This window comes from Dermatophagoides pteronyssinus, unplaced genomic scaffold (genome assembly GCF_027571235.1).
Source record: "Dermatophagoides pteronyssinus isolate colony J.1.1.1.1 unplaced genomic scaffold, Derpt_VIB-CSIC_2022.12 sq0002, whole genome shotgun sequence".
Lineage (NCBI taxonomy): Eukaryota > Metazoa > Arthropoda > Arachnida > Sarcoptiformes > Pyroglyphidae > Dermatophagoides > Dermatophagoides pteronyssinus.
In genome coordinates, this window is record NW_027461526.1 from 3,795,622 (window position 1) to 3,814,765 (window position 19,144).

General features: G+C 31.8%; 8 protein-coding genes across 10 annotated transcripts; 6 read left to right on the forward strand and 2 right to left on the reverse strand.

The window, feature by feature from the left end:
• Positions 1-2,007: 2,007 nt before the first annotated feature.
• Positions 2,008-5,068, forward strand: LOC113790231 (uncharacterized). The gene is made up of 2 exons (XM_075824580.1): positions 2,008-2,181; positions 2,246-5,068. The coding sequence occupies exon 2, from the start codon at positions 2,271-2,273 to the stop codon at positions 4,950-4,952; it is 2,682 nt and encodes an 893-aa protein (XP_075680695.1). The 5' UTR covers positions 2,008-2,181; positions 2,246-2,270; the 3' UTR covers positions 4,953-5,068.
• LOC113790279 (ethylmalonyl-CoA/methylmalonyl-CoA epimerase-like) lies at positions 4,981-6,039 on the reverse strand. The gene is made up of 2 exons (XM_027339927.2): positions 5,589-6,039; positions 4,981-5,532 (listed from the first exon to the last, which is right to left on the reverse strand). Exons 1-2 carry the CDS (start codon positions 5,663-5,665, stop codon positions 5,094-5,096), a joined length of 516 nt encoding a protein of 171 aa, XP_027195728.2. The 5' UTR covers positions 5,666-6,039; the 3' UTR covers positions 4,981-5,093.
• An 841-nt stretch (positions 6,040-6,880) lies between these two features.
• LOC113790242 (uncharacterized) lies at positions 6,881-10,414 on the forward strand. Of its 3 annotated transcripts, none has more exons than XM_075824581.1 (6): positions 6,881-7,001; positions 7,293-8,060; positions 8,135-8,470; positions 8,536-8,682; positions 8,740-9,674; positions 9,729-10,414. In XM_075824581.1, exons 2-6 carry the CDS (start codon positions 7,506-7,508, stop codon positions 10,120-10,122), a joined length of 2,367 nt encoding a protein of 788 aa, XP_075680696.1. In that variant the 5' UTR covers positions 6,881-7,001; positions 7,293-7,505; the 3' UTR covers positions 10,123-10,414. The 3 variants fall into 3 exon arrangements, with proteins under 3 accessions (XP_075680696.1, XP_075680697.1, XP_027195682.2); XM_075824582.1 differs by lacking the exon at positions 6,881-7,001 and adding an exon at positions 7,070-7,092 and having other exon boundaries at positions 7,544-8,060; XM_027339881.2 differs by lacking the exon at positions 6,881-7,001 and having other exon boundaries at positions 7,273-8,060.
• Positions 10,415-10,584: 170 nt separating this feature from the next.
• LOC113790271 (glutathione S-transferase kappa 1-like) lies at positions 10,585-11,453 on the forward strand. Its single transcript, XM_027339916.2, has 2 exons — positions 10,585-10,871; positions 10,933-11,453. Exons 1-2 carry the CDS (start codon positions 10,590-10,592, stop codon positions 11,365-11,367), a joined length of 717 nt encoding a protein of 238 aa, XP_027195717.2. The 5' UTR covers positions 10,585-10,589; the 3' UTR covers positions 11,368-11,453.
• A 61-nt stretch (positions 11,454-11,514) lies between these two features.
• Positions 11,515-12,421, forward strand: LOC113790261 (glutathione S-transferase kappa 1-like). The gene is made up of 2 exons (XM_027339904.2): positions 11,515-11,880; positions 11,951-12,421. Exons 1-2 carry the CDS (start codon positions 11,653-11,655, stop codon positions 12,386-12,388), a joined length of 666 nt encoding a protein of 221 aa, XP_027195705.1. The 5' UTR covers positions 11,515-11,652; the 3' UTR covers positions 12,389-12,421.
• On the reverse strand, positions 11,575-14,444 carry LOC113790252 (uncharacterized). The gene is made up of 3 exons (XM_027339892.2): positions 13,225-14,444; positions 12,923-13,164; positions 11,575-12,865 (listed from the first exon to the last, which is right to left on the reverse strand). The coding sequence occupies exons 1-3, from the start codon at positions 13,954-13,956 to the stop codon at positions 12,451-12,453; spliced, it is 1,389 nt and encodes a 462-aa protein (XP_027195693.2). The 5' UTR covers positions 13,957-14,444; the 3' UTR covers positions 11,575-12,450.
• Positions 14,445-15,728: 1,284 nt separating this feature from the next.
• Ubi-p5E (Ubiquitin-5E) lies at positions 15,729-18,015 on the forward strand. Its single transcript, XM_027348349.2, has 2 exons — positions 15,729-16,485; positions 16,545-18,015. Exons 1-2 carry the CDS (start codon positions 15,927-15,929, stop codon positions 17,813-17,815), a joined length of 1,830 nt encoding a protein of 609 aa, XP_027204150.2. The 5' UTR covers positions 15,729-15,926; the 3' UTR covers positions 17,816-18,015.
• A 112-nt stretch (positions 18,016-18,127) lies between these two features.
• RpL18A (ribosomal protein L18A) lies at positions 18,128-19,143 on the forward strand. The gene is made up of 3 exons (XM_027348360.2): positions 18,128-18,287; positions 18,495-18,807; positions 18,873-19,143. The coding sequence occupies exons 1-3, from the start codon at positions 18,270-18,272 to the stop codon at positions 19,076-19,078; spliced, it is 537 nt and encodes a 178-aa protein (XP_027204161.1). The 5' UTR covers positions 18,128-18,269; the 3' UTR covers positions 19,079-19,143.
• The last annotated feature ends 1 nt before the right edge of the window (position 19,144 follows it).

Genomic DNA, 19,144 nt, shown 5'->3' on the forward strand with positions numbered 1-19,144 from the left:
GGATGAATCAATCATCATCATTTAAATTTGATATATGTACATATATGGATATTGAATATTGTCATTAAAGCCACCGAATAAAAAAAACAAAAGTTTGTTGATTCAATTTAAACTTGAAAAGGAAACCTTATTGAAGGATCGTACAAAAATTGATGGGCAAATTAAGAGAGATCGAGGGGGTGGACACCGATATCAGAATCATACAGTAGTTATTTTTATTTTCATTCAAAGAAACACAAAAAAAAATATATTGATTCAACATTAACCTATTTTTCATATTGATTGATTGATTGAGTTACAGTTATTTTTTGTCCATCATTTTCTTTGCTTATTCAATACAATGTTTTGATAACAAAAAAATGAATGAATGGACGATGGACATCTTCTTTTTTCAAAATTGATGTTTGCGACCAACAAACAAACAATAATGAGCAACAATAACAACAGGTGTTTATTAAATATTTTTCCTTATGGTAAGTTTTATACCTTGATCACCAATATGAACACACAATTAGATTTTCAAATGTTTAACAAAAAAAAATTCTTATGATCGTGTCCAAATCGACAAAAACAAATGTCACGAGGGTAATATTAGTCATACAAACAAAAAAAACATGGATAAATAATTCACGGTAATTTCGACCTGTATTAAATAATGAATTTTAAAAACAAAAATGTTGATTTCACAGTTTTTTTTCGAAAAATTTTTTTAAACAAAACAGCAACAAAAACATATTGATGATGAATATTAAAACGGGAATGGACAGGTTTTTTTCTGCCTTATTGTATTTCTTATTCGCAAAAAAAACTTTGAAAAGAGAAATTTCTTCGATAAAATAAAAGAGAGAAGACAGTGGAAGAGAAATGTTGCAAAAAAAAAAAGATTTTAAAGTTTGAAACTGACATGATATCTATGTGTATGTATCTATATATCTATATGTTTCTGTATCTATATGTTTACGTCAGAAACGATAAAAACTAGATTCTATACATCTAGGTTATTATCATCTATTTTTCTTGTTGACCATATTTCTGGTTTGTTTTCTCTCCGTTACCCTAATGACCTAGTCTATCTTTATAAGTTGGGTATGGTTGTTTATTTGATTCGAGGTAATATTTTAAAGCTTAGTATTGACCTAAAGCCTATTAATGTGGCCGAATTGATGCGGACGACGATGATGATGATAAAGTATGTGAATTGCAATACAGTGAAGAACAATAGAAAATTGATGTCTGAACAAAACGAAGATGTGAATGAATGAATGAATGAATGATGTATAGTTATGACATTAAAAGATGTTTGTTTTCTTTTTTTAAATTGAAGATTTTTTTTTAAAAAAAAAAGGAAAAGAAGGCTAGTCTATAAGCTGTCATTGAGAATTTGAATTGAAAATTTTTGGTTTCTTTTTTGTATCTTTTAAAAAACAATTCAAAATCAACAAAAAAAATTTATTCCAAATATAGTTTTTTTTTTGGATATGTAACCAACAACGAGTGAATGGAAACCTACATATTTTTTTTTTTGTCAACGATATCAAAAGTGGGAGATTTATCATAACGAATTTGTTTCGTTATGGACCTTCGATACATGAAAATATTCTCAAAAATTTCAATTTACGACCTTCATCATCATCGTTTCATCAAATTCGTTGTTTATGAATCCGTTTAAATTATATCCGGTTTTTTTTCATTCTGCCAAAATAACTCTTCGTTCAAATTGATGATGATTGTCATCTATGAAAGGTTAATTTTTTGGATTTAGTTGATTTTCAAATGATTTTTTTTTTTTGTTGACTGGCATGCATTGATTTTGATATTGTAGCAAAATAATGTATCCAAACGTACCACTACATTATTTGAATCGGATTAGCGGAATAGTATTCTCTCTGCATGTGTGTGTGTGTGATAATTTTTTTCCCATTATAAATGTATGTGTTTTGTTTGCCACTACCAAAAGGAATCATTAAAATTTATATATTTGTATTGATGTATAATGCTGCCAAAAAAAAACAAACAAACTTGGAATGGTGTGTGTGCGGTTGTTAAAAAAAAAAATAGCGAAATTCGGTAAACGGTGAGCGGCGCGAGAAGTGCCCAGTTTGATAATCAATTCTATTAAAACGAACATCTTATTTTGATTTTTTATTTTATTTTGCTATTGGAATTTCTGCAAAAAAAAGGGTAATATTTTGCGAATTAACTCAAATGATTTTTATAATAATGTGTCTGTTGGTAATATTGAAAGGGATTTATTATTTTGAACAAGAATCATGGACGATAGCCAAATGTGTGATAATGATGATAATAAAGAACTAATTGTAGACGAATCATTATTAATCAATATTGGTGATGATGATGATAATGATGTACCATCAACAACAGTTGTTCAAACACAATCATCGATTGAACCATTGTCAATTGTTGAAACCGAATCATCATCATTATTAACGAATGTCATGAATATTATTGAAAACAATGATCAATCTAACGAAATCAAACAAATCGAAACAGTTCCAGTATTAACTGAATTACAGCCAAATGAAGAACTTAAAACCGAACAATCGCCCATCTCAACGGATAATGTTGCTGTAAGTTGGGAAAAAACAGACCAAATTGAACAACAAGATCCATGTACTACAAACCAAATAGATACTAACAGAGAACAGAACAATCAAATATCCGGATCTATAGATAATATGGTTCATGAACCAGAAATTAGCATCAATCTTGAGATGGATGCTTCCAATAATAAACAGTTTGATGAATATGAGAATAAACCATCGAATATCTTTATTCCAACCATTCAGTTGGATTCCAGCGATGATAATGTGGCCGATACGAGTGATGTACAAATAATTTCTGAGCCAGATCAGCAACAATCCGAACAACAATCAACGCTAGCTCTATCTACATCATTCATATCGGTATCGAGTACTGGTTCATCATCACCGATTATATCGCCTACATTGCCAAATACTAATCAGAATAATGGTCAACAATCAATTCTGATGTTACCACCTCAACGAGCGTTTTTAAACATAAAAAAAGATATGCAAAATTTCCCGGTTGTCGATCTTGATCAACGCTCGTCATATTCAGACACAAACAATGGATGTGGTCTAGCAACGACCAGACATGAAAAATCATTAGGTCTATTGACCACTCGTTTTGTTACGCTGTTGCAAGAATCGAAGAATGGTGTACTTGATTTAAAATCGGCTGCTGATCTACTTGAAGTACGACAAAAACGTCGAATCTACGATATCACGAATGTTTTGGAAGGTATCGGTTTGATCGAAAAGAAATCAAAGAATTCGATTCAATGGCTTGGCGGTGGACCTGGTTGCAATGCACGAGAAGTAACAGAACGTCTTTTGTCACTTAAAGATGAACTCATCGAATTGGACATCAAAGAAATGGAACTTGATGAACATCTAAGTTGGTCGAAACAATCATTGATAAACATTGTGGATGAGCAACAATATTCGAATCACAAACGTTATATGTACTGTACACATGATGAATTGTGTCGAATGTTTGGAAAAGATTGTAATTTGATGGTCATACAGGCACCATCCGGTGCCAAGATGCGTATCGAAACAATGGATCGATCTGACCAACGAAACGATGATCAGGTCAACGATGATAATAGTTCCCAGGCTGAACATATATCCAGTCTTAATCAACTTGGATTGGAGAACATTCATGATTATAGTGAGTATCAAAAATCTTTGCGTCAAATTCAGATGCTTCGTAAACGTGGTTCATGCAATCAAATTCATTTAAAATCCGAGAATGGACCAGCTCATGTCATGATTGTCAATCAGAAATTCGATGATGATTTTGATGATGTTGATGATGACGATAATAAGGATGAATTTGATCAACATCATGAACATGGAAATTCTATTCCAGCATATAAACGAAAAAAATACGCGCATCTCAAACGGCTTATTGAATCACAACGAATTGAAGCTCAACGTAATCAACCGATTGTGCATGAAAAAGATCGGTTGGTTTTGGAACAAAAAATACTTGAAGAGACTGGTATGACAATGGATGAGGTAAATAAGCCTGAAGATGTGTCATCAAATAACAAGATCATAAGCAATAGCAAAACGAAAGCAACACGAAAAGGTTCAAATCGAACGTCTAAACAACAGGAAGCTGCAAAGAACCGAAGAAAAAAAGAAAAAGAATCGGCACCAGTACTACCATCTCGACATCTATCGCCTCGTCGAGCAGCTCAACATCATCTTTTCTGTCCAACTGCTCGAACCACATCATCCAGCAAATTCACACAGGAATCATCGATAACAACTCGAGCTGGCCGAAAAGATCGCAAAAATAGTAGCAGTAATTCGATGACTGATATTAATCAACAATCCGATGATTCACAGTCCAAAGACTCGAAAGATCTCAATAATATGAAAGATGAAATCAAAACCCAGGAAACAGCAGAAAATACTGATGAACAAATGGAATTCGAAATGGAACAAGATGAAAACAATGCTCAACATTCACAATCGCAAAGCATTTTAACGCCGTCAAGTGGACCGGTTTATGCAACGAAAAGTTCACCAAAAACCATTAAATCCTCATCATCATCATCATCATCATCCAATATTACTGCGTCGACATCATACTCGTTGGTTACTGAAATAAAAGATGAAATCCTATCACTCCCAAAAACGTCTGAATGTCGAAATAGAGATGAAGATTCAACCGAATCAGAAACAACCTCAATAGTTGATCAACCAGAAGAAATAACAATAATGGCCACTACTAGACAACCGTTTTCTCAAGTACAAATCAAAGTTGATATCGATGATTTAGTCATACCGGATTGTCATTTACCATTTCTTCGTTTATCTCCACCAGCATCGAATCATGATTATCATTTCGATTTGGCCAGCAATGAAGGCATTCTGGATCTGTTTCTTTGCGATTAAATCGTGATTCGCTTTCGTTTGCTTCCTATTATCATATGAATTTGATATTTTACTTTAATGAATTTATTATTTATCCGATTAATTATATGATACAAATAAAATAGTTGGCATTCCAATTTTGTTTTATTTTTTGACTAATATCTAAGCCTGTTCTAATTCAATGAGTACGCCGGAACAATCTTTTGGATGACAGAATATAACAGGTTTGCCATGAGCACCAATTTTCGGACGATCCGATAATAAACGTAAACCACGCTGACGTAAATCAAGACAAGCGGCATCAAGATTATCTACTTCGAAACAAAGATGGTGAATGCCACCTGTAGGATTTTTATCTAAAAAATTTTCGATTGGACTTTTGCAATCGGTTATCGGGTCGAGAAGTTCGATTTTGGTATTACCACAATCAACAAACATAGTATTGACACCGTGATCTGGTTGAGCATGTTTATCCGAAGTTTCCATCCGAAATTTATCCTTGTACAATGTTGACGATTCTTCGATAGTTTTACTGGCGATGGCTATGTGATTGAGGCGTAAAATCTTCCATGAAGATCCGCTACTGTTAGAATTATTATATCTGTACAATCGTTATGTTTTAATGGCAATGATTCTCAATATTTCTTAAAATATTACCGTTTAAAAGTTTGATGTGGCAATCTTTTTTGGCACATCATCGATATCAGCAAATTTTTCGAATAAATTCTCAGCATTTTGTTTTTGTTGCTGTTCGATAGCTTGAAGTCTTTTCTGTTCCTGTCTTAATCTAAAATGATGATAGAATCGAACACCAATAAATCCAGTAGTGACCAATGTAAATGCTACCGATGTATAAACGAAATATCGATGTGCCAAATTGAGTATTTTTTCGAAACGTCTTTTAGGATGTTTAATCATGACTTGAATTTTATTCGATGAAATTATCTTTATCAGGTTATGGTTCTTATCTTAAATTGCCAATTGAATGAAAAAAAAACGAGATATCCTTGATCAAATGTTGTTTATATCGATCTGATATACATTCGCGTACGCATCGTCAATTTTTTTTTTGCCATCAGCATGCATTGTAACGTTGTACTTGAAAGGTATCAAGAGGATTTTATCAAAATTTTAATTTTAATTTTTTTTTGAGATAAAAATGTCAATTGAAAAAAAACCAAACATGATCGATCCAGAAGAATATTTTTTTATCTATCTATAGATAAATCAAAAATGATTCGATTTTTTCTATGCCGAATCATTATCATTCAACAAGATAACCACAACAACCAATTGACTAATCATTATTATCGGAAGACAATAAAATCACTGTACAGATCATTTAATTTCAAATGAAATTCGTCTGATGATTCAAAGTGTGTATTTTGAAACATTTTGGTATTCTAAATTTCTATTCTTTTTTTTTTTGAAACGTCGTAGCTATTGTCTCTATTATGGATTGTGTAATTTACATTGTTCAAAATATATATCATTAAAAATTTGTGGACTTTTTTTTCTTGCTGCTACTTTTCTCTTTTTTTCCAATAAACATTCTATATATATCATCAACAATTGTTCAATCAAATATATTATCTGACTTGTATATATCCTGAACGTAGAAGCATTTAATTTAGTTAACCAAGGATGTATATTAGGATGTTTATTATTATCAGACACAATTTTGTCTAACTATTTCTTTTATATTGTAAACAACGGATTATTCAATCAACCAAAAAATAAAATAAAATCTACTCGATGTTTTCAATGAAAATGCTTGCCCTTTAATGAAAAAATAATAATGTCCCCTGTGTGTGTTTTTGTTTGTATATAGATTGATTACAGAAAAAAAAATTTAAAACCAAAATATTTTCATTTAGATATGATTTAAAAAAAACATTCTTATTAATCAAATGATGATCATCAATAAAATATAAATGTGAGAAAAATTTTTTTTCTTTTTGTTTGTTGTGAAATCCACATAGCTATCGTTGAATCATTTTATATCAATAGCCCTAATCCTTTCGTTATTGTTGTTGTTGTTGTTGTGAAAATTTAATTTCAAAGTTCAAGGTAAATTTAGTTTGTTTTTTTTTCAATTCATGGATTCATTTCGAACCGATAAAGTACAATGATAATGTAATGATTAACAAATCATGTCAAGGTATTGTGATGATATTTTTGATAATAAAAAAAACCTTGGGCCTCTTGATCATACACGTTATCATAATGTAGAAATACTTATTATTGAATTGGATATTAGTAATTAAGGATTAGGTTAAAGTCTATTGACAATCATCAATTATCTTATTATTATTTTTTTTTCTACTTTTCTCACTCATCATCAATTGATAAATCATTCAGGACGTTCAACGTCATTTAAGTAGAGAATACTTGAAATTCTAATCAATTCCAATTATCAATGGATATCTATTATCAAGATTTACATAATCATTGGAACAAATCAAACTTTTCATTATAGCAACAAAAAAAAATTATTAACCTTTATTGTTTTGATGAAAGATCATACATCCAACAATAATATTACAAAAAAAATAGATCGAATTATCATCAATAATGGAAAATACTTCATTTTTGATTTATTCCAATATCAGATACGTTTCAATCTGTTTACTATTAGTAATAGTATTGTTATCACCTGTGTTAAGTGATAGTTTCAATCATACAATAATTGATTCATTACCATCATCGCAACGTTCCATCTATTCATCGGCTACGATTGTGATGAATGATAAATCAGCATCATCACCAAGTGCAATAAATTCACCAGCCGATTTATTGAATCAAATTGAAACATCGTTGAAAAAATTAACCATTTCTAATCCGGTGACAATGAATTTTCGCAATAAAGATCGGCGAACAATATCGTCGAGAAATGTCGTAAATGGTTTAAGACCCCGTCATCATTCTTTGTTTTGGTCATCATCTTCTTCATCACCATCATCATCATCATCATCATCATCATCATCATCATCACTAATTTCAATGAGACAATTAAATTCGGCGTCATCATCATCATCATCATTATCATTATCATCATTTTCTGATAATTCATGTCGATCTAATTGTTCGGGTCATGGTGATTGTTATAATGGCACTTGCTTCTGTGAGGTAAATATGAATTTTAATGAATGAATCGGCCATTGTCAATGAATTGTTTGTTTGTATAAATGATTATTATTCAGGTTGAATATAGTGGTGGAACGTGTGATCATCCAAATCTTAAATATTACATTTCCTTTTCAACAGTATACTATATGATTTGTGTCGTATCTTTCATTCAGCTTATGTTGTGTATCAATTCGGAAATTGCTCGTCAAAAACCACGATCAATATCAAGAGCATTCCGTGTGAACATTCAAAAATCACTTTATTTTTTTATTTGTATTGCAACAGCGATTCGTGGTTTTTACTTTAGTTCTCCATCAAATGGTCAATTAGCATGGACTGAAAGTTTAATGTCTGCTTATTACCCGATTCTAATGAGCGGATCATCATTGTTGGTCTGTTTTTGGGCTGAGGTCTGTATGATTATTATTATTTGTTTGATTTTAATACTTATTAGAATTGATTTTTCAATTATAAGGTTTTTCATTTGGATGCCAGTGTTGAACGATCTCATTTTTTGGATAAATCCTTTTTCGGATTCATCTTATTCAACGGCATTAGTTATTCTCTTTATTTAGCAGAATTTCTTCTTATATCTTTTACGAATCCTAATGATACTGAAAAGGTAACTATTGTTTTGTATTTACTTGATTCATTATGTTAAATGTTTTTTTTTCAACAGGGTTTCTTTATGAGCATATTCAACAGTATCTATGCATTCTTAATGTTTGTAGTAGTTGTATTCTTTCTTATCTATGGTGTCGAAGTATATTTCAAAGTTCGTGGAGCATTTGCTCCTGATCGTGAAACTGAATCATCCGAATCGATTAGCGCCGATATATCCCAGCTTCAACAATCTCGTTTGGGATTAATTTCTCAAGCCGTATTACTATTGGTTACAATCATCTTCATGCTTTCTGAAGTGTTTGGGTTCCTTTGGAAAGATAAAGTGGCCGTCTTATCTAGAAATTATCATCAAGTTATGTTTCGAGTGGTTGAATTTGGTGTTGCTTTGTGGTTTCCTTGTGTACTATGGAACTGCATACAACCTGAACAGCTTTGGATTTTGAACCCAAGGAGAATCCTGAAAAGAAGACAATCACAATTTGATCGCCGATCAATGAAATCTGTGGATAGTGATAAATGCCAGTTGGCCAATCAAAGTGTGGCCGAATCTGAATATCTAGTAGGTGGCCGTTTCGATGCTACTAAAAGCATTACTACGACGACCACCATCCCAGAATGTTGGATTTGTTATGAAACAGCTTTGTCAAAACCAGAAGCAGGTCCAATGATTCAACCATGTTTATGTCGAGGAGATGTATCGGCCGTACATCATAACTGTTTACTTCGATGGCTAATGGAATCATGTTCAAGCTCGACTGCTCCTGTTTCTTGTAAAGTTTGTGGCAGTGCTTATAAGGTTGAACATTCACAGGAAACTGTTTGGCTTCCAGCCGGATTAACCATCGCTCATTGGCTTAAGACTGCGACAATAATAACAATCATGTGTTGTACGCTTGGTGGTTCCATTATGATTGTCAAACTATTTCACCATATGTATGTAAAGATGATATCGGTCGGATCGGCTATACTAGTCGAATACATTTGCCTTAGGTAGGTCTATTTCTATTTTTTTTCACATTGTTAATAATACAATTCTCTCTACAGGTTTCTAGGATTCAATATGATTTCGGCTTATCATCGAGCAAAATTATCGGCAATCAAAATAATGGGAAAACGAATTCAAATCAATCAACAAAATCAAAACATGAATAATAATCATCTAAATGATAATGGTGCTATTGTTGAAGGATCATCTCCAGTTAACTTTACAATGGCCAAAGAACAAGAAACAATTACATCGAACAATCTAAAAAATATTTGCGACAAACAATCACAATCACATGTGGAATTAGTTGAAATGAATACCAACGTTTCCAATGATAATATAACAACGACGACCAATACACCTACATCATCGATCAAACATGTAACAATCATCGGTAGTGAACAATCTATTTCAGCGCCAATAATTGTCTGTACAGAATCTAGATTATGTTAATGTGGCAAACTGGAACCAAATTAATCAATCAATCAATCAATATATTGTCCGAGTGATCATTAAGTATTTATTATACTTATTAAGCAATAAGTCTTTCTGTACATATTTTATGTTTTTTTTTCTTTCAATTCTTATATTTCTGATCTTTGATTTTGAATTTAAATGATGATTCATTTGTAGTGAATCAATTTGTAATGTTTGTAAATTAGCTATAAAACGGGTGGATTCCAGGTTTTCCATTCCGTTCAAATAATGATACAATGCAATAAAAAAACACTGTTATCGAATATAATGATGTTTGAGGTAGATGATTTATCAATGCGAAAAAGTAAAGAGAAAGAGAGAATCAAATTGGCTTTATCAAGTGTTTGCATGAGAATGAAAATACTTAATTGATGCGTTTGTTTTTGCCATGCCCACCATCGAAGGTTGTTTCAATCAATTGTATTATTTTTGATAATATATTAATGACAATCATAGCTATTTTTCATTTTATTACGGCGTTCGACAACAAACCATTCACAATGACTGTAGTAGAATTCTTTTTCGATATTGTATCACCATTTTCGGTGTTTCAACATGAATTACTTCAACGACAATTGGGTCATTGGAAATCGATGGAATTAAAGCTGACACCAGTTTATATTCGAAAAATTTTTGAAGCATCACAAAATGCTCCACCTGGCTTAAACCCGGCAAAGGGTATCTATCTATTTTCAGATTTGAAAATCTGTAGCGAATTTTACAAAGTATCTAAGAAATCATTCACATATACAAAGCCTTTACTTACTTAATTGTTTTCATTGATAGATTCCTTTCGATGTACCAGATGAGTTCATGAAAATAGCCATGGAATTTAAATTGGATAAAACTCAATTGTTTTTAGCAGCCATTCAGAGCCATATTGATGAAAGCACTTTTCAACGATTGGTTGGAACTTTTTATCGAAATTTTTTCAATAAAAATTTTCAAGAAGTTTGGGAACCATCTGTAATGAAAAAATTGGCTTCGGAAATTGGAATCACCAATGAAGTGATCGATAAAGCATTGGCATCAATGGAAAGCCAAGAGAATCAAGCTAAATTAGATAAAAATTGTAAACAAGCCATTGAATTAGGTGCATTTGGTCTTCCGGTTACCCTTGTTCATAAGGAAAATGATCCAACATGGGTTTTTGGTTCAGATCGTATGCATATAATTGGTTATTTGTTGGGCGAAAAAGAGCCACCAATTCTTCGACCTTGATTCAAATATATTGATTAATTAAATGTTTAAGTACATACTCAATTGAGTACAATAAATATAATTTCAAGCTTTTTTTGAATGATAAACATGCTCATACTTATTTTTAAGTGCTGTTATCACTTATTGTTATTTTTAAATAAAAAATAGCGGCTGTTTATTGATTTATCCTTGGGATACAACAACGACAACAATCAAACTGGTTATTCATTTATTCATTTATAGTCATTTTGAATAGCATACGATAATCAGGTTGTTGCAACAAATAAAAACAATTCTGGTAACAAAATGACAATTGTAGAATTTTTCTTCGACATTCGATCTCCATTTTCAAGAGTTCAACATGAATTACTTCAACGACAATTGGGTCATTGGAAATCGATGACACAATTACGGATGACACCTGTTTTGATTCGAAAAATGTTTGAAGCATCTGGTAATCCATCGCCAGCATTAAATCCTGCAAAACTAACATATTTGTCTCGTGATTTGGCTATGGTCACCGATTATTATAAGGTATTTAGGCGGTATTGAATTGTTTGCAATTTTTAATGAAATAGAAATATTGTCTCCTGATTATGATTAGATGGATTTTACTCTTCCAAAAGATTTTCGCAAATTTGCCACCGAAATGCCATTGGAAAATACGCAACTATTTTTGACCGCTATACAGAATCATTTGGATGAAGCTACATTTAATCGTTTGGTGGGCGTCATTTTTCGCAGTTATTTTCATGAACCACCAGAACATGTCTGGAAAGTTGATGTTCTTAAACAATTGGCCATCAATGATGGAATAGCTTCCGATATTGTGGAAAAAGCTATCAATGTAATGAAAAGCGATGAAAATCAAGCTAAATTGCAACAAAACAATGATAATTGTGCTAAACTTGGTGCATTCGGATTGCCTGTAACATTAGTACATTCCGATAATAATAAAGATACATGGGTTTTTGGTTCGGATCGTATGCACATTGTTGGTCGTTTGTTGGGAGAAAAAGAACCACCCATTCTTTTACCTTAATTTTTTGAAAAATAAAAATGAAAATGACAATGATTTGTTTCAAATAAAAAAAAATCGTTTATTTAGGTAAAAATTTTATCCAAAAGAAAGCCAGAGAATGTAAGAACAACAGCATATAAATGAATCAATAACACAGACATAACATTATTTACCATCATAGTATCAATGGATAAATTGACCAGACCGGTTATAAGATTGGCTATCAAAAATATTAATAATCCTTTGTGATTAATAACGCTAAAAACCGAACTTTCATAATGAAAATTTGGTTTAGCAATTTGAATCCAAATAAAATAGACTAGTTCAATCACAATGTTTAGACAGGCACAACAGGTAATGAAACAAATGAATGGCATGTTTGCTTCACGACGAGATACTGGTTCCAAAAGATGATATGCAGCAAACATTACTGCTAATGATTGAAGACCGATGATTACTAATTGTAAGATAATCGATAAAAGTTCGTTAACTTTTTCTCTGTGAAAAATTAATTGTTTAATTTTTGTTGTTTCTTTGATTCATTTTTATACAAACCTTTTTGGAATGTAATTTCGTCCTAATTGAACGAAGAACAAATAAATGGAAATAAATCCTGGTAATGATATGAAGCCTTCTTTGTTAGCTGCAAATAGATTCAACGATCGATTCGATGGATCCATTATGAATTCTGTGCCGAATGTTTTAAGCATTATTTGATGCACAATCATTATCATTATCGATACTGTATAAAGATTAATTTGTTCACCGAGTAAGGCACATAATATTGAAGATAGAATCTATTTTTTTAAAAAATTGTCAAATTAAATGAGGAATTTTATTCAACAAACGAATTTCACCTTGACGAAGCTGATCGTAAAGAAGAAATTCCAATGAATTCCATATTCACTAACATGTTCTTGATAGTTGACCGATTTGGTTGCTATCAAACGAAGCAATCCAATCACAATTAATGGAAGTGAAGAGCGAAATGTTTTTTTAAATCTTTCAATCAAAGAAATTTTGCTATTTATCAATCTGGATTCTGGAGACAAGGCCCCATTGATGGCAATAAAACAACCGACACCTACATCCATCAAACTCCAACCATACATTTCTGTCTTAGAAAAACGACGATCGAATGAAGGAAAATCGACGGCAAAGATGGCTAAACAGGTGGCCATTAATAATGATGACATCATATTAGATAAATATGGAAATCTTTTTGTATCGGGATACTGTATGGATTGTTGGCCAATGTTTTGCCAACTAATACATTTCGAATTAGATTTGATATAAATGGCGAAATTGAACAATATCAATACTAAAATAGTTATTAATATCAAAGTAATGTGATTATGGCAGATGGTTACGGCCATAATGAGCGGTGAATATACCATCGTAAAATCGATGATTAAAGAAACAATGGGCCATGTTTTTGGCAAAGCCGGCAAAGCGAATACAAACGATTCGGATAAAATATGGGAAAACTGTGCAATTATAATTAAATGGAATACTTCCCAGGGTCCATTGCTACCATGATTACCATGAATAAATTGTTCACGGCGATGTTTTAATTCGGCATCCATCATTCTTCATTCCACATTATTTTTAATGTTGATCGACGATTTTCAAAAAAAATCAACAACACCTAATTCTACAGCGGAATCTATATTAACTCAATTAAAACTTTCTAAATTTGTCAACACTGTTTATCGATAGATGGCGTTTCATTAGAATTATCATGAACATATCCAATGATTAAATTCGAAACATTCGAAAGAAATTAGTCATCATCATTTATAATGTGGGTTAAATATAATAATAACGGGATTAGAATTAAAAAAAACATATATTACCTGTACCATTTACGCAATATCATACCGGTTATTTGGACTGATTCCAAATAACACAAAGTATTACATTCATTTTATCCTAACAAACTGATAATAAATAATTATTCTTTAGGAATTATTGCTTACAAAATCTAATGTTTGAAATAATTATCTACTGTTTGAAAAGATGTTTTTTTTTGCTTATTTTCATTTTGGATATAATCCTAAAATGATAAAAGTGTCTTGTGATGATGATGATGATTTCATTATTATCCTGTTGTTTAGGATGATTGATTATCATCATCATTATCATCATCATTGAAACATGAATAACAAACTGCATTTTTTATAACGCCTTTTTGTTTTGGAAAACAAAAATATTTTTTTTATATGATCAAATAATTTTTTTTTTTTGCATCAATTACCGATGATTATTAATTATTTTTACAACAAAAAAAAACATTGACATCATATGGGATTGGGAGTAAAGTTCATAGACCGACCTTTACTTAATTATAAACATTTTTTTCTAATGCGTTCTAAAATCTTATGATCCTGAACATCTTAAGTTCTACGAACCGATTTTTTTTCTCAAAATTATCAACCAAACAAATGTTTACAGCAAAAATAATATTGTTTGAAAAAAAGAACGAAAAAGAACGAGAAAATTCTAGTCACACACACACAATCTATGGGTGCAATATATAGCTAATAGAAAAGAAAAGATGTTATTTTTCAAACGCATTTTTCTCTTCTTCTTCTTGCTGCTATATTGCATTTGTTTGTTGCTGCGTATACATTGATTAGAAACAAAATCATCGTTTTTTTTTTATCAAATGTTTCTCACGAGTTAATATGATGATGATAATGATTAAAACAGTTAAAACGGATATGTATCTTCAATGAAATACGTTTGTAAATTACAAAAGAAAAACTGGAAAAAATAAATACATTTACATTATTTGCGATATATAATTGACGTATACGTACAAAAATGACGAATCTTACAGAACATTTGATCGATAGCGAACTTAAATTGTAAAAAAAAAATATAAATTATTTGCCAAATCATCCACTTCCCATGTTTTTTTCTTTATATCTTTTCGATTTGCACATGCGTAATTCGAATTAACATTGGGTGTATTCGAAATACATTCATTCGTTGCAATTTAATATTTTTTTCAACAATATTACAAATTTTTTTTAAAAATGAAAACTTCTCGAATCAAATTTAAATTCAATTAATATCGTTGTTGTAAATTGTAACAATTGTTTCAAATAGGAAAAAAAGCAAATTTGGAAAAAATTAATAATTTAAAAAAAATGGTGCAACAAATAATGCGAATAATGACTGTATTTAATTTAGCTATTTTTCCTTATTTTGTAGTAGAAGTATTAGAAAAAGTTAATATCGAACAATCAAAATCGAACAAAAGAGATGAGGAGAAATTGGTGAGTCATAGTAGTGGCAGTGGTAATTGTAGTTTTTTTTTCGCCATTATAAAAACCATTCACAATACGCCATTAATTTATCATTTGTGATTTTTGCGTTAAGTTAAACGATTTTTTTCTCTGCGCTTTTTTTCAAAAACTTTTTTTTTGTTTCTTTATTCATCAATCGTCCTCGATTTCAATCTATTGCGTCGCAATTTTATTCATTTGGATTTTGACGAATATAATTTTGTTTTTTAATAATAAATTCTTTGAAGAATCTCAATCAATCAATCATGCAAATCTTCGTAAAAACATTGACTGGTAAAACCATCACTTTGGAAGTCGAACCATCGGACACCATCGAAAATGTTAAAGCCAAAATTCAAGATAAAGAAGGCATTCCACCAGATCAGCAACGATTGATCTTTGCTGGTAAACAATTGGAAGATGGTCGTACTTTGTCCGATTATAATATTCAAAAGGAATCAACATTGCATTTGGTATTGCGTCTACGTGGCGGTATGCAAATTTTCGTAAAAACTTTGACTGGCAAAACCATTACTTTGGAAGTCGAACCATCGGACACTATCGAAAATGTGAAAGCTAAAATCCAGGATAAAGAAGGTATTCCACCAGATCAGCAACGATTGATCTTTGCTGGTAAACAACTCGAAGATGGCCGAACATTGTCGGATTATAATATACAAAAAGAATCCACCTTACATTTGGTATTGCGTTTACGTGGTGGAATGCAAATTTTTGTGAAAACCTTGACTGGTAAAACCATCACATTGGAAGTTGAACCATCAGATACAATTGAAAATGTGAAAGCCAAAATCCAAGATAAAGAAGGTATGTTAATTTTCTTGATTTCATCATTTTGTACTAATATTTCGTTTGTTTGAAAATAGGCATCCCACCAGATCAGCAACGTTTGATTTTTGCAGGTAAACAGTTGGAAGATGGTCGCACCCTATCGGATTACAACATTCAAAAAGAATCTACACTTCATCTCGTATTACGATTACGTGGTGGTATGCAGATTTTTGTCAAAACTTTGACTGGTAAAACCATTACATTGGAAGTGGAACCCTCGGATACCATTGAAAATGTCAAGGCTAAAATCCAAGACAAAGAAGGAATTCCACCAGACCAGCAACGTTTGATTTTCGCTGGCAAACAGCTTGAAGATGGCCGAACATTGTCGGATTACAACATTCAAAAAGAATCGACACTTCATCTCGTATTGCGATTACGTGGTGGTATGCAAATTTTCGTGAAAACATTGACTGGTAAAACCATCACATTAGACGTTGAACCATCTGATACAATCGAAAATGTGAAGGCAAAAATTCAGGATAAAGAGGGAATTCCACCAGACCAGCAACGTTTGATCTTTGCCGGTAAACAATTAGAAGATGGTCGTACATTATCGGATTACAACATCCAAAAAGAGTCAACTTTGCATTTGGTATTGCGTCTACGTGGTGGTATGCAAATTTTCGTCAAAACTCTTACCGGTAAAACTATTACATTGGAAGTCGAGCCATCTGATACGATCGAAAATGTAAAAGCCAAAATCCAGGACAAAGAGGGAATTCCCCCAGATCAGCAACGATTGATCTTTGCCGGAAAGCAATTGGAAGATGGAAGAACTTTGTCCGATTACAACATTCAAAAGGAATCGACATTGCATTTGGTTTTACGTCTCCGTGGTGGTATGCAAATTTTCGTCAAGACCCTCACTGGTAAAACGATCACTTTGGAAGTGGAACCATCGGATACAATCGAAAATGTAAAAGCCAAAATCCAGGACAAAGAGGGAATTCCACCAGATCAGCAACGTTTGATTTTCGCTGGTAAACAATTGGAAGATGGCCGTACATTATCCGATTACAATATTCAAAAAGAATCCACCTTACATTTGGTGCTTCGTCTCCGTGGTGGAATGCAAATTTTCGTAAAAACATTGACCGGTAAAACCATCACCCTGGAAGTGGAACCATCGGATACTATCGAAAATGTCAAAGCAAAAATCCAAGACAAAGAAGGTATTCCACCAGATCAGCAGCGTTTGATCTTTGCCGGAAAACAATTGGAAGATGGTCGAACATTGTCCGATTATAACATCCAAAAAGAATCGACATTACATTTGGTATTGCGACTTCGTGGTGGAAACTAAACAAGATGTAACAGCATTGTCCTGTTGATTAATGCCGCATATTCCACTTTCATAACATGATTAAAAATATAATTCAAAATTAGTTTTAGAGCAGATGAAAAAAAATTTGTAGTAGTCATTATTTGTTGTGTGTAATTCCTTTTTTAAGCATATTCGATTCAATAAAAGACCAAAAATTGAATTTAAAAAAAAACCTTTAATTCTTTGCATTTTTAATTCAACTAAAATCAAATTCTGAAAAAATCTTTTAGGAAATATTCCTGGCAAATCGAATTGTCCATTTAATGGTAAAGTTTTTGGCAAAGCATGCCAGCGCATGTCTGTGAGCATTTGTCTGTTGCTGCATGTGGCATGCTAAAGCATTTTGAATGTTCCTGTTTCCTGTGGCTGTGTGCGTGTGTGAGTTTTGTTTTCGTTTCATAAATTTTAATTTGGTTCTAAAGAATTTTCAAAAATGAAGGCTTCTGGTGTGGTAAGTTTTAATTTTTTTTTGAAATTTTTATCAATTATGATTGATCAGACAATAATGTTCATAATCTTTTATTTAATGCGAACCACTTTTTTAAGGAAAAAGCAAAGGTTCTAACCTTTTTCTGTCAATTTTCTTTATTTGTTTTGAGAATTTCTTTTCAACTTGAATAATTAATTAATTCTTTCATTGTTTAACGTATTTCAATAGCTTCGTCAATATAGAATCGTTGGACGACATTTGGTCAATGATAGAAATCCAAATCCACCATTGTATCGTATGACTATTTTCGCTCCAGATGCTATCATTGCAAAATCACGTTTTTGGTATTTTTTGGCTCGTTTGAAGAAAATTAAGAAAGCTAATGGTGAAATTGTTGAAATCAAAGAGGTACAAGAATCGAATGCGGCTCTACGTGTGAAGAATTATGGTGTATGGTTGCGTTATAATTCACGTACCGGTAGCCATAACATGTATCGTGAATATCGTGACATTTCTACCAACAATGCTATCACTGCTTGCTGTAAGTTTATTTCATAATTAAACTTCGAAATATTGGAATGATATTCTTAATTTTTCAATGATTAGATCGTGATATGGGTGCTCGTCATCGTGCACGTGCCGATTCGATTCAAATCATCAAAGTTGAAGAGATTCCGGCCAATCAATGCCGTCGACCACATATGAAACAATTTCATGATTCAAAACTTAAATTTCCGTTACCAAATCGGGTTAGCAGAAATTTTCATAAATCTCGTTTTACAACACGTGTTCCACGTGCTCGACTTTTGTAATTTTGAAATTGATATAATGATTTTTAAAAAAACAAAAATAAAATGAATTTTTTTTCTGATGAAAAG

What these genes read in the sequence shown, in the direction of transcription:
- LOC113790279 (XM_027339927.2), bottom strand. Translation starts at nt 5,665, where the DNA reads ATGCTGAGAATTTATTCGAAAAATTTGCTGATATCGATGATGTGCCAA. An exon ending in CCACATCAAACTTTTAAACG is followed by an intron (nt 5,533 to 5,588) that starts GTAATATTTTAA and finishes ACGATTGTACAG; the next exon opens with ATATAATAATTCTAACAGTA.
- LOC113790271 (XM_027339916.2), top strand. Translation starts at nt 10,590, where the DNA reads ATGACAATCATAGCTATTTTTCATTTTATTACGGCGTTCGACAACAAA. An exon ending in TCTGTAGCGAATTTTACAAA is followed by an intron (nt 10,872 to 10,932) that starts GTATCTAAGAAA and finishes TTTCATTGATAG; the next exon opens with ATTCCTTTCGATGTACCAGA.
- LOC113790231 (XM_075824580.1), top strand. Translation starts at nt 2,271, where the DNA reads ATGGACGATAGCCAAATGTGTGATAATGATGATAATAAAGAACTAATT.
- RpL18A (XM_027348360.2), top strand. An exon ending in CAATGCTATCACTGCTTGCT is followed by an intron (nt 18,808 to 18,872) that starts GTAAGTTTATTT and finishes TTCAATGATTAG; the next exon opens with ATCGTGATATGGGTGCTCGT.
- Ubi-p5E (XM_027348349.2), top strand. Translation starts at nt 15,927, where the DNA reads ATGCAAATCTTCGTAAAAACATTGACTGGTAAAACCATCACTTTGGAA. An exon ending in CAAAATCCAAGATAAAGAAG is followed by an intron (nt 16,486 to 16,544) that starts GTATGTTAATTT and finishes GTTTGAAAATAG; the next exon opens with GCATCCCACCAGATCAGCAA.
- LOC113790252 (XM_027339892.2), bottom strand. Translation starts at nt 13,956, where the DNA reads ATGATGGATGCCGAATTAAAACATCGCCGTGAACAATTTATTCATGGT. An exon ending in TTACGATCAGCTTCGTCAAG is followed by an intron (nt 13,165 to 13,224) that starts GTGAAATTCGTT and finishes TTAAAAAAATAG; the next exon opens with ATTCTATCTTCAATATTATG. An exon ending in CGAAATTACATTCCAAAAAG is followed by an intron (nt 12,866 to 12,922) that starts GTTTGTATAAAA and finishes AATTTTTCACAG; the next exon opens with AGAAAAAGTTAACGAACTTT.
- LOC113790261 (XM_027339904.2), top strand. Translation starts at nt 11,653, where the DNA reads ATGACAATTGTAGAATTTTTCTTCGACATTCGATCTCCATTTTCAAGA. An exon ending in TGGTCACCGATTATTATAAG is followed by an intron (nt 11,881 to 11,950) that starts GTATTTAGGCGG and finishes GATTATGATTAG; the next exon opens with ATGGATTTTACTCTTCCAAA.
- LOC113790242 (XM_075824581.1), top strand. Translation starts at nt 7,506, where the DNA reads ATGGAAAATACTTCATTTTTGATTTATTCCAATATCAGATACGTTTCA. An exon ending in ATGGCACTTGCTTCTGTGAG is followed by an intron (nt 8,061 to 8,134) that starts GTAAATATGAAT and finishes ATTATTATTCAG; the next exon opens with GTTGAATATAGTGGTGGAAC. An exon ending in TGGTCTGTTTTTGGGCTGAG is followed by an intron (nt 8,471 to 8,535) that starts GTCTGTATGATT and finishes TTCAATTATAAG; the next exon opens with GTTTTTCATTTGGATGCCAG.